The sequence below is a fragment of the Lagopus muta genome, chromosome 20 (assembly GCF_023343835.1).
Source record: "Lagopus muta isolate bLagMut1 chromosome 20, bLagMut1 primary, whole genome shotgun sequence".
Taxonomy (NCBI): domain Eukaryota; kingdom Metazoa; phylum Chordata; class Aves; order Galliformes; family Phasianidae; genus Lagopus; species Lagopus muta.
Genome location: NC_064452.1, coordinates 9,098,274 through 9,115,506, shown reverse-complemented (window position 1 = coordinate 9,115,506; position 17,233 = coordinate 9,098,274). Strand labels below are relative to the sequence as shown.

Genomic DNA, 17,233 nt, shown 5'->3' with positions numbered 1-17,233 from the left:
CTGTGCTGGGGATATCCTCATCTCCTCAGCATCTCATCCTGTCCTTCCCCAGGTGTTGGAGCACAGGCGGCAGCAGCAAAAGCGGCAGCTAAATATGGTGAGCCACCATCTGTGGGCACACACAGGACTCACGGCTCCACTAGGGTGTCTGTGCCCCCTTCCAGGCTTGGGGGGGGGGGGGCTGCTGCTGCTGTCTCATCTCTGAGCTGATGCCCCATACTTCCTGCAGGAGCCGGTGTCCTGCCTGGGGCTGGCGGCATCCCAGGGGTGGGCGGCGTGGTGCCCGGTGTCGGTGTTGTGCCAGGAGCTGGAGGTGAGGCTGGGCTCAGCCCCGAGGCATGAGACCCACATCCCCGTGTCCCCATGCCCCCATATCCCACACTCCTGACTCTCTCCTGCTGCTCTGGCAGTGGGAGGCCCAGCAGCGGCAGCAGCTGCAGCGAAGGCAGCAGCGAAAGCAGGAGCCTATGGTGAGTCCCTGCTCCTCAGCCCTGCTGGTGAGGCTTTGCGGGGCGCTTTGCTTTTGGGACGCTCCCCCAGCCCACAGCTCTGCACGGAGACATGCACAGCTCCCAGGGACTGCAGTCCGTTAGCAGAGGGATGGGCTGAGATCTGCAGCTCTCTGCTCCGCTCCTTGGCAGAAGCACTCAGTTTCACAGCAGCAAACCCGCGCTCATTGGAGCATCCAGAGGAAATGCGTCAGCCCCGGCAGCAGCTGGGATTGATGAGCCCGTCCTTGGGGGACCTCGCAGTCCTGCCAGCTGCCACCAACTCCTGAGTGGCCACATGGGCTGTAGGGTTGGGGAGCTGGGAATCCCCTGCCCGGATTTGTGCATGCTCTGGGGACGCTGCATCATGCACACTGCCGTGTGAGCATCACAGCGCTTGCAGAGCAGCACAGCAGTTGGCAAGCATCCTCCTCCTGCATCCCATGCCTGTGCCAGCAGTGCTAGGGGAGCTCATCCACCCTTGGCCCCTGGTGCAGACCCAGGGGGTGTGCATGGGGCACCTGATCTGGGAGCTCAGGGCCCGCTACAGCTTCCAGCTTTGCCTGGGGGATCTGTAGCCCCACGCCATCTCATGCCACTAGAGGACACCGTGCCTCCCAGCAGCTCTTGGGGGTGCTCTGACTGCTCTGCTTCCCTCCAGGTGCAGGGGTGCTGCCCGGGGTCGGTGGTGTCCCAGGTCTTGTGCCTGGTGTCGGCGGTGTGCCTGGTTTGGTTCCCGGAGTCGGAGGTGTCCCTGGGGTGGCAGGTGACTGTCCCCACGACTGTCCCCATGAGCATTCTCCCCGCTGCAGTCAGCATGGGGCAGGTGGCTCAGGGTCCCTCTCTCTTGTCCCCAGGAGTTGGGACACCAGCAGGAGCAGCGGCAGCAGCCAAGGCAGCTAAGTATGGTAAGCACTGCACCGTTCAAGGAGCCCCCTGGCCACCTTGTTATCCTCGGGTGTCTGTGGTGTCCCATGCAGACAGCTCCTCCAGCACTCGTCCCTACCACAAGAGGGTCAAAGCTGTGGCTGCTCTGGGCAGTTCCCAGTCTGATCAGTGCCCAGAGCCCCCAGCCCTTCCATGTGGATACTGGGGGCCACCAACCATGTCTCTATGCCATTTGGCTGCAAGGCTCCATCTCCCCATGATGAGCATCATCTGGAGCCCCCGTGAACGGCCCCTGTGCTGGTGACTTCTTAGCTCTTGGGTGACCCCGGACTAGGCATGTGTCCCAAGCAGCTGCTGGGATGAGGCAGGGGGCCACCATGGTGAGAGCAGCCCTACTTCCACGTCCCACCTCTCAGCAAACCCAGCTTCTCTCTTGCTGCCTGCAGGAGCTGGTGTTCCCGGTGTTGGCGTTCCTGGTGTTGGTGTTCCTGGTGCTGGCATTGGAGGTGTTCCTGGTGTGCCTGGTGTTCCTGGTGTAGCTGGTGTGCCTGGTGTTCCTGGTGTAGCTGGTGTTCCCGGTGTGGTACCTGGTGTTGGAGGTGAGCAGATGGGCTGGCATGAGGGGACAACATGGTGCCAACTTTGCCAGTCCCCCTGACATCCTCTCTTCTGTTCCTGCAGTGGGTGGCCCAGCAGCTGCTGCTGCAGCAAAGGCTGCAGCAAAAGCAGCCGCATTTGGTGAGATCTTCGTCTTTCGCTCTGGGATGGATGATGGAATGGATGTGGAGGGATGGGTGGATGGTTGGATGGAGTTGTGGGGCAATGGATGGATGATGGGATGGATGTGGAGGGATGGGTGGATGGTTGGATGGAGTTGTGGGGCAATGGATGGATGATGGAATGGAGGGATCGATGAAGGGATGGTGGGATAGATGGATGTGGGATGGATGGAGGGAAGAATGCTTACCAATGGCTGGGGCAGGGGCTTGGATGTATTCCTGAACCTCTCTGCAGGAGCAGGGCGTGTACCTGGGGTTGGTGTGCCTGGGGTTGGCGTGCCTGGCGGCGTGCCTGGGGTTGGTGTTCCTGGAGTCGGAGTACCTGGAGTCGGCGTACCAGGGGTTGGTGTTCCAGGAGTTGGTGTTCCAGGAGTTGGTGTTCCAGGAGTTGGTGTTCCAGGAGTTGGTGTACCCGGTCTGGTGCCTGGTGAGATGTTCTCTAAGGGCTACTCGGGGATGTCTGAGGTGGTGCTGGCTGACAGATGCTGGCATGGCCACCTCAAGCCTTCACTGCCCCTCATGCTCCCTGTCTTCCCTAGGAGCTGGCCCAGCTGCTGCTGCCAAAGCAGCTGCCAAAGCTGCCAAGTACGGTAAGATGGGCTCGCTCTGCTGTTATCCCACAGGTCCTGCCTCTTAGCACCTCCCCACCCCAATCTGCTTTCCTGATCTGGGCTGAGGCTAGGCGCTGCATGGGGTCCCTGTGGGTCAGGGTGAGGGATGAGCTTTCTGTAAGGCAGTGTGTGGGATGAGATCCTGGCTGTGTCTGGCAATGCTCTCCAGAGAGCTGGCCTGCATGGAGGTTCATCATCCATACAGCTTCTCATACATTTGTTCATCTGTCTCCCTTCTACTCATCCATCCACCCATCCATCCATCCACCCATCCATCCCACCACCCATCCATCCCACCACCCATCCACCCAACCCCTTCATCTGTGCAATCATTCCAGCCTGCCATTCCCCTTTTTCATTCACCGTCTTTCTCCCCAAGCTAGACCCCAACCTTTCTCTCCCTCTTCCAGCAGGAGCAGGTGGCCTGGCACCTGGTGTAGGTGGCCTGGCACCCGGCGTGGGAGGCCTTGCTCCTGGTGTAGGTGGCCTTGCTCCTGGTGTAGGTGGCCTTGCTCCTGGTGTAGGTGGACTTGCTCCTGGTGTAGGTGGCCTGGCCCCTGGCGTTGGAGCTGTTCCAGGTAAGGCAGGTTGTAGTGGCATCTCGGCTGGTTTGGGGACAGGTCATCCTGGTGGCCTCCATCAGCTTGAAGCCATCTGTTTGTGGGCGGCCAAGATGAAAGGGATGAGCTTTACCCAGCATTGCTAGGCAGGGCCCTGACACTGCCCCTTGTCTTGCTGTCCCAGGTGTTGGAGGTCCAGCAGCAGCCGCAAAAGCAGCAGCTAAGGCAGCCAAATATGGTGAGCTGAGCACATCTCCACGTGGGTGAGCGGTGCTGGCACAGGCACTGCCCCGGCCCCACGCAGCCCCCAGGCTGTGTCCTCAGCCCCTTTCCCCCACAGGTGCTGGTGTTGGAGGGGTGCCAGGTGCTGTGCCCGGTGCTCCCGGTGTGCCAGGAGTGACACCTGGCATCGGTGGTGTCCCCGGCTTAGTGCCAGGTGTAGGGGTGCCCGGTGCCGGCGTTCTCCCCGGAGCAGGTGAGGGCATCACACATCCAGCTGTGTGTGATGGGAATGGGATGCCTGTGCTAACTGCAGTGCCCTTGCTTATTTTGCAGGCATCCCCCAGGTCGGGGTGCAGCCTGGTGCTAAGCCTCCCAAATTCGGTACGTAGCGTGGTCACCGTTCCCCAGCCTGCTCCCCTTTGGGCACCCTGTGTTGATATCAGGGCGCTGTCATTGCTCCGCATCCCTGCATGCCCTGGCAGGGTGGCCCAGGTCTGGGAGGTGGCACTCTGCACGGGGTGACAGACTGGGGACGTTTTCCCCATGCAGGATGGGTCAGGGCTACTCCCCTGGGGTCACTGTCCCTTCTGTGTGGGCTGAGGGCACCTGGCCTCACTGTCTCTTTCCTGCAGGTGTGCCCGGGGCTGGGGTCCCAGGGGTCGGTGGCATCCCAGGTAGGTGGTGCAGGGGGTGGGTGCTCCTCTGGGGTATGGGGCTGCACAGGGAAAGTGAGGGCTGCTGTGGGGCTGGGTGAGGAGTGGATTGGACCCAGGGATGGCACTGCAGTAGGAATGCCTCTTGCAGATCCCACTGCCACCTGAACCAAGTATGGTGGCAAGGCCAGCACTGCCATGCTCAGTGTCTCCAGCCCCAGTTTCCCAACCTGGCCTGAAGCCCACTGCAGTCTTTCCCGAGTGCAGCCCCCTTTGCCCCACTGTCTGTCCCCATGGCCACTGTGGGTGCTCACCTGGACTTTCCATCACAGGTGGCCTTGGAGTTGGTGGCCTCGGAGTTGGTGGCCTCGGTGCTGGTGAGTGGTGCTGGTGGGCTTGGTGTGGGGGTCCCAGGAATGGAAGAGCTGAAAAGGAAATGGCATTTTGGGGATGCGGAACCACAGTGTCCCCTCACAGCTGTGACTTGCAGGACTGGGTTTTGGGGAGCAGGAAAGGACAGGGGCATGGGTCCCATGGTCCCCATATCCCCATCCTGCTCTGTCACTGTGCCTTCTCTGTGCCCTGGGGTACAACAGGGAGGGGATGGCCACAGCCCCAGCATGGTGCAGGCCATGGAGACAGGGAACAGTACAGCAGTGACCACAATGTGTGAGACACCTGGGAACCCTCTGGACTCAGTGTGGGGGCTGTGCTGATGCCCCTCTCTGATGTAGGGCTCTTGTATCCAGGAGCTGCTGGAAAACCTCCTAAGCCAGGTAAGGAACAGGGACGGCTGTGGCTGCACTCTGGTGACACCCCCATCCCCATGCCCTCACCGGGGCTCTCCCTTCACACAGCTTTTGGTGCTGGGGGGCTGCAGCCAGGTGACAGCTGGGGCTGGGGGCTGAGGTGGGGCTGTCACTGCCCACACTGCTGTGCTCTCTGTCTCCATGCCACTGCCTCACGGGGCGCACCGGGTGGGCACCCATAGTGGGGATGTGGCTCTTGGGGGCAGCCAGCTGTAGGCTGGGGACACCGCAGACACGCAGGGCTGTCACTGCTTCTCACTGCTGTCACTTTCCACCCCCAGGGGCTGGAGTTCCCGGTTTTGGTGTGTCACCGATATTTCCAGGTACTTTCCCCTGTGCCCTTTGCCATGGCCACGGGGACACACAGCCCACAGGGACATGCAGCCCTTAGGGCATGGGGAGACATGGCCATGGGGGGGTGGGGCAGAGCTGGGCTGGGGGGCACAGGGCAGAGCATCCCGAAGCCAATGAGGTTTTGCTGTGCTTGCAGGTGGGGTTGGTGGCCAGCTGGGATTTGGCGGTGAGTGCACTCTGGTCACACGCATGGGGTTGTTGGGTTGGAGTCCCTTCAAAGGGCATCTGTCCCCACGCTGCCTCCCACCCCACTCATCTCTCTGCCTTGTCCCCACAGGGAAGCCCCCCAAGACCTACGGAGGAGCCCTGGGGGCCCTGGGCTTTAGAGGTGAGCGCTGTTTGGCATCCCCCCACCCCTCCTCCGAGCACCTTTTTGGGGTGGGGGGCTGATCCACTGTCCCCCCTCCATCCCCAGGTGGAATTGGCTGTGCACAAGGGAAATACTGCGGGAGGAAGCGGAAGTAACCGCCCACCGTCACCGATGACCTCATGAACTTTGGTGCTACTGCATGGTCCAGAATGTAAATCCCCACCAAGCTGAGACCCTCCCCCCCCCGGCCCCACGCTCCCGTCAGGGACCCCACGGCAGCGTCAGGGGCCGCCCCCCCCACCCCGGGAACCCCCCCAGCCCCAGCAGGGAGCGCGGAATAAACTGCGGGGAGCAGCCATCCCCCTTGGTGCTATCGCTCCTTGCGGGAGGGCCTGGGACCCCCACCCCAACCCGGCCCCGGTGCTCCCCCCGGGGGGTGGCTGACCCCGGGGGGGGGCCGGGCTGAGCACGAGGGGCACTCAGGGGTGGGGGGAGGGAGGGAAGGAGGGAGGGAGGGAAAGAAGGGGTCCCGGTGGCGGGGGACACCGCAGGGACACTGCCGGCCCGCGGGACCCCCCCGGCCCCCTTCATGTTACTCACATTGATATAACTGGGTGGGACGCCCTACGCAGAGGGAATCGCTGCCAACAGACTAATAAAGGACAAGTTTTTAATGGAATCTGCCTCCGTCCTGTTCCTGTGTCCCCTGGTCACCCCCCACCCCAGGACAGTGCCTGTGGTGGTGACAGTGGCACTGCACTGTGCCCCCTCCCAAAATGCAGGACTCGGGTGTGCCACGGTCAGACATCCCTGTGCTCAGGGACACCACAGCCAGGTGTGGGGACAGCCCCAGCGGGGACGGCTTGGAGTCACAGAGGATGGCCCTGTCCTGCCCTGCAGTGACAGCCTGGGGGTGCACGGGGACAGCCGTACCGTGACCCACGGCGACACCCCGGGCTCCGGAGGGCCATCTGCATCCCGTTGCACGGTGACACAACCAGCTCACATCCGACCCCCAACCTCCCACGCTGCCTCCAGGCGCGGCGTCCCACGAAGCCCCGCCCCCTCCCCGCGCTCTGGCCACACCCGCAACCCCTCCCGCTAGGCCCCGCCTCCAGGGCACGCCCACTTCTCATAGCTCCGCCCCCTTCCCATAGCCCCGCCCACAGCCCCGCCCCCTCAGCCCCCGCGCCGGCGCCCTGCGCCCCCGGCCCGTCCCCGCCCGCCGCCCGCCCGTGCCCGCCGGAGCCGCAGCCGGAGCCGCACCGCAGCGGCGGGGCAGGGCAGGGCAGGGCTCGGGGCGGCAGCGGCGGCGGCAGGGCCTGGCGCGGTGCCGGGCAGCGCGGCTGCATGAGGTTGATGCTGCTGTGCTGCACCTGGAGGGACGAGCCCATGGGAGAGGAGGAAGGTGCGTGACCACCCCCCCCCACCCCCATTCACTCCTCCCCTCCCCTGGCCCGCCTGACTCAGCGCTTCCGCCGCCCCCGGGCCGCCCCGCGACCCCCTCCCCTCCCAGCGGCCCAGCAGCGCTCCCCGCGTCCTTCCCGTGCCCCTTATCCTGCCCGCATCGTTCCCATACATCTCCCCCCGCATCTCCGCATCCCTTCGTGCGCCCCTACAGCCCCCCCAGCAGGCCTGCTCCCCGCTGAAGCCCTACATCACTCTTGCATCCCCAAATCCCCTTTCTTCATCGCTCCTTCATCCTCATTCCCCTCCCTGCAGCTCCCATCCCATCTGCATCCCCGCATCACCCCTAAATCACTCTGCATCCAGCCTGTATTCCTCTTTCCTCTTACACCTCGGCATCCCAATATTCCCTTCCTGCAGCCCCCATCCAGACTGCACCCCTACATCACTCCTGCATCCCTATATCATCTCCATGTCATCCCCGTTCCCCTATCCAGCCTGCATCCCTCCTGCACCCCTGCATCACTCCTGCACCCCCATCTAGCCTGTGTCCCTCTCTGCATCCCTATGTCACCCCATCCAGCCCGCATCCTCCCCTGCACCCCTGTATCACCCCAGCTTCTCCCATCCCACCTTTGTACTCCCCACATCCCTGCATCCCCCAATCTGCCTGCATCCCCCTTGCACCCTTACATCTGCCCCTGTTACCCCATGCCAGTCTGCATCCGTCCTAGCTCCATCCACACCCCCGTCTGTTCCCCATGCACCCTATTATCCAAACTGCATCCCCCAGCCCCCCTACATCTCCCCCTGCACCTCTAACCAGCCCATGTCCCTCCTGCACCCCCACATCCCTTGTGCACCCTCCATCTGTCCTGCATCCCCCTTCTGTACCTCCATATCTCTACACTCATGCTCTCCCTATACTGCACCCCTACCCCCCTTCTGCACCCCACAACCTGCTGCACCCGTTAACCTGCATCCTGCCCTGCACCCCACACCCACTCTGCACCCTTCCTGCATCCCACACCTGCCTGCACCCCCAGCTGCACCCCACTCCATCCCATGTCCCCCCAATGGTGCGCTCTGCTGCATCCCACACCCTGTGCATCCCTGTGTGCATCCTGCACCCCTTGTCCCTGCATCCCTCTGCATCCCCACATGCACCTGCATCCCCCCATCTTGCCTCCTGTTCATCCTAGCAACCTGTGTCCCTGCACCCCATCCTATGTCCCTGTGCTGCTGCTGCACCTCATGTCACCATCCTTCTTGCACCCACCTGCACCCCTGCATGCCCAGCACCCATCCTGCACTTCCATGCAGGATGTACACATACCTGCACACCTCTGATGTCCTGCTGTGCCCCTTTCCATCCTGTCCCCTTTCTCTGCATGTCCCCTTCATCATCCTGCAGCCACCCCACACTGCTGCAAGCCTCATGTTGCTCCCCCAGCTTGGCACCAGCACCCCTCTGTCCCCGTGCATCCCAAACATCTGTCCTACAGCTGCATTCCACTGTGTCCTCATGTCTCCTCTCCCCCCTGCCTGTTGGGCACCCCCGCGCCCCATCTCCCATGCCTCCTGCACCCCAAAGTTTCCTCTCATGCTGAGCACCCCCATACTGCTCTGCTGTCCCTTCCAGGACCTCAGTGTCTACTCTGTACCCTTTGTGCCCCATGCATCACCTCCTGCCCCACTGCTGTCCCCTGAATGCTCCATGCCCCCCCTCTGGCCTCCTTCCCCATCTCTGTCTCTGTCCTCAGTGCTCTGCCAGCCTTGTGTCCCGCTGCCACCCTGTTCCACGATGTCCCCCTGGTGCCACCCATCGCCCTGGGAATGTGCATTGCCGTGGCAGGGGATAGAGAACACCCAGTTCCCTTGCCCAGAGTACAGCCCTGGTTGGCACAGTGGCAGTGACACTGCCATCAGCCCCATCCCCAGCACCAGGAACACGAGCACAGTGACCTTGTCCCCAAGTTGGAAAGCTTGGGGAATTGATCCATGGATCGATGGGGATCCGAGGGGTGGCTTCGGTGGCAGAGGGACAGCAGGAGCACGTGGTGGGGACATGACAGCACGCAGGGTGACATCCCTGTCCCTTAGGGACCGACCTGCCCGTGTGTGCAAGCTGCGGCCAGGGCATCTTCGATGGGCAGTACCTGCAGGCGCTGAACGCCGACTGGCACGCCGACTGCTTCAGGTGGGACCTGCGGCACGGTGACATTAATAATGGGGACATGGAGGTCACTGAGCCCACGCAGGGCTCTGCCACTCGTGTCACGTCCCACATGGCTGTGTCCCTCCTTCCTGCCCCCCGGGGTGCGCAGGGACCGCGTGGCCATGTGGTGGGGGCTGATGTCACCGTCCCCGTCTCTCCCCGCTTCCTCTTTGTTGCGCTCTCTCCCTGCGGTGGGAGCTGGTGGAGGAAGTTGGGGACGTGGGGGTGGCCCAGAGCTGGGTGGTGACGGGGGGGCAGGACAGTCCCCATCCCTATCCCTGCATCCGGACGATGCTGGCAGCTGTGCTGAGGAAGAGCCGTGCCCTGAGCGCCGGAGCCAAGTAAGGGCTGGGGTGGGTTGGGGGTGCTCGTGTCCCCTCCCCGTTTCTTGGGGTGCCGTTTCACATCCGGGGTGCGCTGGTTCCCTGGAGCTGGGATGGGTGGAGGGATGGATGGATGGACGGATGGATGGACGGATAGATCCATTGGCCCCGTGAAAGTAGCCCTGTGGGGTAGCTGGATCCGGCCTCTCCCCTCCCTCCACCCCGGGCTTCCGGAGGCCCAAGGCTGCCTGCAGAAGCCTTCGGCCTCTCCTCCTTCTCTTCCTCCTCTTCCCGGTACACGCTTCGGGCTCTGCTGTCCCCCGGTGACAGGAGCACGGTGCCTGCTGCTCCTGCTGCCGTGGGGAAGTTGGGGCAGTGTGGGGAAACGTGCTCTATCAGATGCTGTGGCAGAGGAAGGGAGCGGAGCGTGCCGGGTGCCGCATCCCCCCGCGTTCCGGTGCTGTTTCCCCGCGCGATGCCCGTTCGTGTCCCTTCCCCCGGTCCCCACCAAGCGCCGCGGCCGCCCCGTCGGGGCTCAACGGGAGGGCGGCGGCAGCGGAAGGGTTAAGGGGGCGTGGCCGAGGCTCCGCTTCCCATTGGCTGCCGTCCCCCGGGTGGCGCGGAGCGGCGGAGACCTCGCGCGGTGACGTCATGGGGTGGGGAAACTCCGCGCCGTGACGTCACGTCTGTTGGAGGGATGGGGAGGGGGTTCCACGTGCCTCCCCCCGGAGAGAACGGGGCGGGGGACGGGGACTGCGCGGGGACTGCGGGGTCTGACACAACCCCCCCCCCCCCAAATCCACATCCTTCCTGCAGTGCTCTCATTTTCGCTGCCCCTTGTATATCTCAGCCCCTCCCCTCCCCCAACCTCGTAATTCAGTCCCCCCCTCCCATTCCCGCATTCCCACAGCTCACAGCCTCCTGACCCCCGCCTCACTCCACCCCATAACTCACTGCTGCCTACAGTGCACCGCCCTATAAACATGCTCTGAAATCACGGTGTCCCTCAAATTCGCACCCCCCCACCCCTATAAGTCACAGTAATTCAGTGCCACCCCCTGCACTCCCACAGCTCACAGCCTCCTGGCCCCCCCAACTCACTGCTCCCTATAACTCGCTGCCCCTCTGCGTCCTCCTCAATCGCTGCATCCCACTAATAAGTCCTTGCCCCTATAAAAAAAAGTCCCTATAATTCACCCCACCCCCATCATTCATTAGCCCCCTCCCCACTGCTGTGCCCCCAGATTCTAGAGGGGAGAGGCTGCTTATGCACATGCCCACACTGTGCATGCAGGGGGGAACAACACGGGGGCGAGCGGGCAGTGACTCATGCCAGGGCTGCAGTCCCTTGGTGTGACTGTCACCATGTCACGCACCCCTCCCACACACCCCCAGAGAGGAAGAAATGGAGGGAGAGGGGACACACATGGCAACAAAGGGAAGCAGCGCACACAGCCGGATGGGGTTGACACCCTGTGACACCCCCTGGTGTCCCCAATGTCCCCAATGTGCCACAGGTGCGGTGAGTGCGGGGCCTCGCTGTCCCACCAGTACTACGAGAAGGATGGGCGGCTGTACTGCAAGAAGGACTACTGGGCACGATTTGGGGAGCTGTGCCACGGCTGTGCCGAGCAGATCACCAAAGGGCTGGTCATGGTAAGGGGAAGGGGACCCGGGGGACCCTCAGCTGGGGGTTTCTGTTCCTGTGTGGGTTTTGTGGCTGCTGGAGTTCCCCGGTGCACGGGGAGGGGATGGAGGTCTCTGCACGGCGGCACTGATGTCACCGTCTGTAGGTGGCTGGGGAGCAGAAATACCACCCTGAGTGCTTCAGCTGCCTCAACTGCCGAGCTTTCATCGGGGATGGGGACACGTATGCGCTGGTGGAGCGCTCCAAGCTGTACTGGTAGGTACTGGTGGCAGCAGGGGGACACATCTCTGTGCTCTCCTCCCATCCCTGTGCTCACCCAGCCCTGCCCCGCAGTGGGCACTGCTATTACCAGATGGTGGTGACGCCGGTCATCGAGCAGATCTTGCCTGACTCGCCGGGCTCCCGCATCCCTCACACCGTCACCCTCGTCTCCATCCCTGCCTGCTCCGATGGCAAGCGTGGCTTCTCTGTTTCCATCGACCCGCACTGCAGTGCCCAGGGCTGCGGCGCTGAGCACTCACGCACCGTCCGTGTCCGAGAGTGTGTATCCCATCCCCGCAGTGCCCTGGCACTGAGCTCACACCCTGTTGTTGGGTCCCTTCTGCTTTGCCACACTTTTGGGGTGGGAGGGTGAAGGATGGGGTTGGTGCTGTTCCATCTGCTCGTGGTGGCCCATGGGGATAGCGATGGATGTTCCTATCAGGCAGGGGTGGCACTGTGTCAGCATGTCCCCAACTATCGGCGTGGCTGGGAGTGATCTGGGTTCATCTCTCTATTGGGGAGGCTGTGGGAACTGCTGGGATGCCCCATAAGCTTGGGGTGGCTTGGTGTCTCCATCTAACTCGTGGGTACGGTCCCAATGTGTCCCCATCTAACAGGGATGACCCATGGGTATGGTCCCAGTGTATCCTCACCCCTCAAGGTGACCTGTGGGCAGTGTGCCTGCATGTCCCCACCCGGCAGGGACACATCCAGTGGGGCTGACCCCCCTCTTGTGTGCTGGCCCCTTAGGGTGGACCCAGACTGCATCAGCCCCGATGTGAAAAACTCCATCCATGTGGGTGACCGCATCCTGGAGATCAATGGCACGCCCATCGGCCACGTCCCACTGGATGAGGTAGGCTCTCCCCGTGCGCCCCAGCACATCTGTCCCTTGGGGTGCCCCATGCCACTCCATGTGCTCTCCACCCAGATCGACCTGCTGATCCAGGAGACCAGCCGCCTGCTGCAGCTGACCATTGAGCACGACCCCCACGAGCCCCTGCCCCGCGACTCAGCGCTGCCCTGCAGCCCCCTGCCTGACCCACACAGCCCCCTGCGCTCTCCAGTCCCTGCACCCCATGGAGACCTCGGCACCATGCGCCAGCGCGCCGTCATGTAAGGCCACCACGCATCCCCAAGTCCCTCCCCTCGGTCCCCAGCTACCAGAGTGATCACACATCTGTCTGTCCCGCAGGAGGAGCTGCAGCACAGACAAGTCTCCGGGCTCCAGCTCAGTGGGCTCACCTGCCTCCCAGCGCAAGGACATCGGCCGCTCCGAGTCTCTGCGCGTTGTCTCTCGCGCTCATCGCATCTTCCGCCCCTCTGACCTGATCCACGGCGAGGTGCTGGGCAAGGGCTGCTTCGGCCAGGCCATCAAGGTGCAGTGCTTTGCCGTGCCATTTGTGTTATCAGCATGGCGGGGTGGGGATGTTAGTGATGCATCCCAGAGGTGCTGAGTGCCTGCCCTCCGCCAGGTGACGCACAGGGAAACGGGCGAGGTGATGGTTATGAAGGAGCTGATCCGCTTTGACGAGGAGACGCAGAGGACCTTCCTCAAAGAGGCAAGCAAAGCACCTGTGTGTAGCTGGGTGGGGGGCAAGGGGCAGGGCAGTCTGCCATTATTTAAAGAGAGGTTCAGGTTGGGTGTTAGGAACGATTTCTTCGCAGAGCGGTGAGGTATTGGCACAGCTGCCCAGGGAGGTGGTGGGGTCGCTGCCCCTGGAGGCGTTCTGGAACTGTGGAGATTTGGCATGGTGGGGGTGGGGTGGGTTGGGGTTGGGCTTGGGAATCTTAGTGGTCTTTTCCAACACTAATGATTCTAAGGTCCCTCCTTATGGGATGCTGAGGGTGGTGCTTGGGAGATGCTGGATCATGGGGTTGGTGGCTGTGTGGCTCTGTACCCATGTAACCAAGCTCAGTGAGCACAGGGTCACCCTGGGGTGCCCCAGGGCTGATGGTGCTGCGGTCCCCAGGTGAAGGTGATGCGCTGCCTGGAGCACCCCAATGTGCTGAAGTTCATCGGAGTGCTCTACAAGGAGAAACGGCTCAACTTCATCACCGAGTACATAAAGGGGGGCACCTTGCGGGGCCTCATCAAAAGCATGGTGAGTGTGGGGGGAGTGGGTGGGGTGCAGCTCAACCACCCTCAGCCCGTGGCAGGACTCCCATCTGTCTTCTCTTTCCCGCAGGACAGCCACTACCCCTGGAGCCAGCGGGTCAGCTTTGCCAAGGACATTGCTGCTGGCATGGTGAGCAACGCACGTGTGGGTCAGTGAGGTGGGCTTGAGTGGGCTGATAGTGGAAGTACTGCTGGGTCCGTCCCTCCCCAGGCCTATCTGCACTCCATGAACATCATCCACCGCGACCTCAACTCCCACAACTGCCTGGTGAGGGAGGTGAGTCCCACCATGGCCGTCCCACAGCGGCCCAGCAACGGGACCGGCCCGATGGTGCTGGCCCCACACCTCACCCATCCCCTCCACCCAGAACAAGAGCGTGGTGGTGGCCGACTTTGGACTGGCGCGGCTGATGGTGGATGAGAAGAACCAACCCGAGCACCTCCAGAACCTGAAGAAACCAGACCGCAAGAAACGCTACACGGTGGTGGGCAACCCTTACTGGATGGCCCCGGAGATGATCAACGGTGGGCACGGCCGGGGCGGGGGACACGTGGGGAGGGGGCGGCGGGACCTGACCCGTCTGTCGTGCAGGGAGGAGCTACGACGAGAAGGTGGACGTCTTCTCCTTCGGCATCGTGCTGTGCGAGGTGCGTGCCGCGCCGCTGTCCGTGGTGCTGCTCGGCCGCCGCCGCTGAGCCCTCCGCCCCTCTCCTCCCCGCAGATCATCGGCCGGGTCAGCGCTGACCCCGACTACCTGCCCCGCACCACCGACTTCGGCCTCAACGTCCGCGGCTTCCTGGAGCGCTACTGTCCCCCTGCCTGCCCCCCCAGCTTCTTCCCCATCGCCGTCTGCTGCTGTGACCTGGACCCTGAGAAGCGGTGAGCGCCCTGCGTTGCTCGCTCGTCCCACGTCTTGCCTGGGGATGCTCACGTGGCTGGGGTGGTGACGTGCTGTTTGTCCCTCCGTCTGTCCACAGGCCGTCCTTCGGCAAGCTGGAGCAGTGGCTGGAAACGCTGCGCATGCACCTGGACATCCGCCTCCCGCTCAGCTCGCAGCTGGAGCAGCTCACCTGCGCCTTCTGGGAGACGCACCGACGGGGCGAGGGAGGGCTGCCCCCCCACCCTGAGCTCCCCGACACAGCCCCACACCTGCACCCCCTCTAAACCTGCAGCATCTCCCCTGGCCCGGGGCTGGTCCCCGCACCCCCCCAGCATCCCCTGTCCCCGGGAGCTGGCTCTCCCCGGACTGCACAGCCTGCACGGCCCTCCCTGTACATAGGGCCCCCCCAGGAGCGAGGGGCGGGGGGGAGACACTTCCCCTTTGCATTCGCTCGGTGACCACACGGCCCCCCCCCCCCTCTGCACACCCGGGGGTCCCCCCGTCCCAGCCCGGAGGTGCCTTGGGTTTCCGTGAACTTGCACTGCAGCACAGTAGGGGCGTCCCTGTCCCCCCCGAGCAGTGGGGGGACGCTGTCCCCATCCCCCTCTTCGGATGTCCTCGTGTGCTCACAAGCGGGGACAACCGAGGTGGCACCACGGGGATGGGCACATTGCGCCCCACACGTCCCCACTGCGCCGTGACCACCATGTCCCTTGGGAGGGCCACGCATCCCCCTAGGGCTGAGCCAGGTCTTGGCGGGTGTGGGGACGTCCCGGTCCCCCTGGGGTGGCCGCGCCGTGTGGTGCTTCTCATGCTCTTTATTCAGGTTCATTTTCTGTAAGATATTTAAAGAGAAGAGTTTGTATTATTTTTTCATACGACGTAGTTTGCCATTTGTCACTGCCTCAGTTCTGCTTTACCGAAGGATGAAACTGTGAAGCCTCTCCGCGCACTTTGCCCGGGAAGTCCAACGCGACGTCCTCTGCGGAGGCGGGAAGGGAACTCAAACTGTGATGTACCCCAGCCCTTGGTCAATAAATCCTTCCCTGCTCGCTGCCCGGCCTCTTTGGGACTCGTGTGCTCGCATAGGGCGGCCCCCAGCCCTGGGGTCCCTGCTGGAGCAGGGTGGGACCATGTGGACCCTGAGGTCCCTGTCACCTCCATCATCCTTGGTGCTGTGGGTTGCTGTCATCCTGGGATTGGTTCCTGAGTACTGGGGCATCTCTGTCCTGGGAGGATTTGAGCCCTGACTGGAGAAGACCTTGATTCTAAGGGAGGGGGCAGGCTGGTGGCAGTAGAATGTCCCAGGGATGCTGCAGCTGGACAAAGGGGGTAGCACAGCCATCAGGAAGAGGAGCTTGAGCTCCAGGCTGGCTCTGTGTGGATCACAAGGGAAGCTTTGGGCTTATTCTCTGCTGATGCTCAGAGTCTGGGCCCATTGAGGCTGTGCTGGCAGCCTGTCCCTTCCACCTGCTGGGAGCACGCGCTTGGTTGCTCCTTGGTGAAGAACTATGGAGGAACTAGGGGTATTTTGAGAAGAGATGGTGGCTTTGTCCCCAGAGAGCAGCACATGGACACTCTGGATCTTGCACCCACATTTAAGGAATCCCTGGAACCCTTGTCACACCTCCCTTGGTGACATCATCCCATGCCACTTCTCCCCTCTGGGCCCAGGACACAGGCAGCGTGGGGCTCACACCTGCCCTGCTCCTTGGGGACTGATTTCATCCAATCTCCAACTACACCCCACGCAGCCCCATGGCCCCCAACCCACTGCTGCCACCAGACAGTGTGACCATACAGGGGCCCTCAGCCACCATCCCCCAGCCTGGTGGCAAGGTGCCCACGTCATCTTATGACCCTGAGTTGCCCCATAGGCTGCAGGGCAAGCGGCCGATGCCATCAGGCCGCTTGGTGGTGGCCCTGCAGCATCCCCTGGGTGAGCAGCAGCAGGCAGTGGGCAGCCGCCCGCAGCCTGGAGCAGGGCAGGGACAGAGCAGTGGTCACTCAGTCACCTTCACACTCAGTGACCTGTCCCAGGCAGAGCCACCAAGTGGGGGTCGTCCTCCATGTGGCACCCAGGTGGCCACAGTGATCCTTAGGGAGCAGATGACGCAGACCGAGCCCTGCGCGGTGGCTTTGTCACCTCATATGATTGACATGGGGACACAACTGACCCAAGATCGTTGTGTCACCCACCCCACCATCTGCACCCCAACCCCACCACCGCCTCGCAGCCCCATCACCAACCCCAAACCGCCCCGCAGAGCTCTGCGGCCGCTTGGGCACAAATCCATTTCCCGATGCTCGGGGCACCAGGACCCCATGGAGCAGGGCTCCTTGACCCCACAGCCCCCTCCAGCCCAGCCCAGCAGGGAGCAGAATGAGCACCTGTGTGTGCTGCACCACAGGGCTGAGCAGATGGCACACCAGCACCCAGCACCTTTCCAGCTGTCACTTCCCACCAGGGACGTGGGCACCCAGGCCAGCACTGTGCCCATGAACCCACACCCTGCTCCCGGGTCCCCAAAAGCCCCTTGTCCCTGTAGTCCCCAGCACTGCCCTGCTGTCCCCTTGCCCTGGGATGTCTCCACCACCAGGGCTCTGTCCAAGCCTGATCGCAGCTCAGCTTGGTGGCCCCTGCTGCACTCACAGCACACTGCCACCCCGTGCCCCGTGTCCACAGTGACGGAGCCGAGCAC

General features: G+C 63.0%; 1 protein-coding gene across 1 annotated transcript; it reads left to right on the top strand.

Moving 5' to 3' along the window:
• Positions 1–6,951: 6,951 nt before the first annotated feature.
• Positions 6,952–15,578, top strand: LIMK1 (LIM domain kinase 1). The gene is made up of 16 exons (XM_048967089.1): positions 6,952–7,082; positions 9,185–9,281; positions 11,140–11,278; positions 11,416–11,525; positions 11,604–11,810; positions 12,282–12,387; positions 12,463–12,647; positions 12,727–12,910; positions 13,007–13,093; positions 13,505–13,636; positions 13,721–13,780; positions 13,862–13,927; positions 14,019–14,175; positions 14,243–14,298; positions 14,373–14,530; positions 14,629–15,578. Exons 1-16 carry the CDS (start codon positions 7,025–7,027, stop codon positions 14,813–14,815), a joined length of 1,989 nt encoding a protein of 662 aa, XP_048823046.1. The 5' UTR covers positions 6,952–7,024; the 3' UTR covers positions 14,816–15,578.
• Positions 15,579–17,233: the final 1,655 nt, after the last annotated feature.

Excerpts from the sequence above, each read along its gene's own strand:
- LIMK1 (XM_048967089.1), top strand. The coding sequence starts at position 7,025 with ATGAGGTTGATGCTGCTGTGCTGCACCTGGAGGGACGAGCCCATGGGA. Across the intron at positions 12,388-12,462 it reads GCCACGTCCCACTGGATGAG|ATCGACCTGCTGATCCAGGA; the intron begins GTAGGCTCTCCC and ends CTCTCCACCCAG. Across the intron at positions 13,094-13,504 it reads AGAGGACCTTCCTCAAAGAG|GTGAAGGTGATGCGCTGCCT; the intron begins GCAAGCAAAGCA and ends TGCGGTCCCCAG.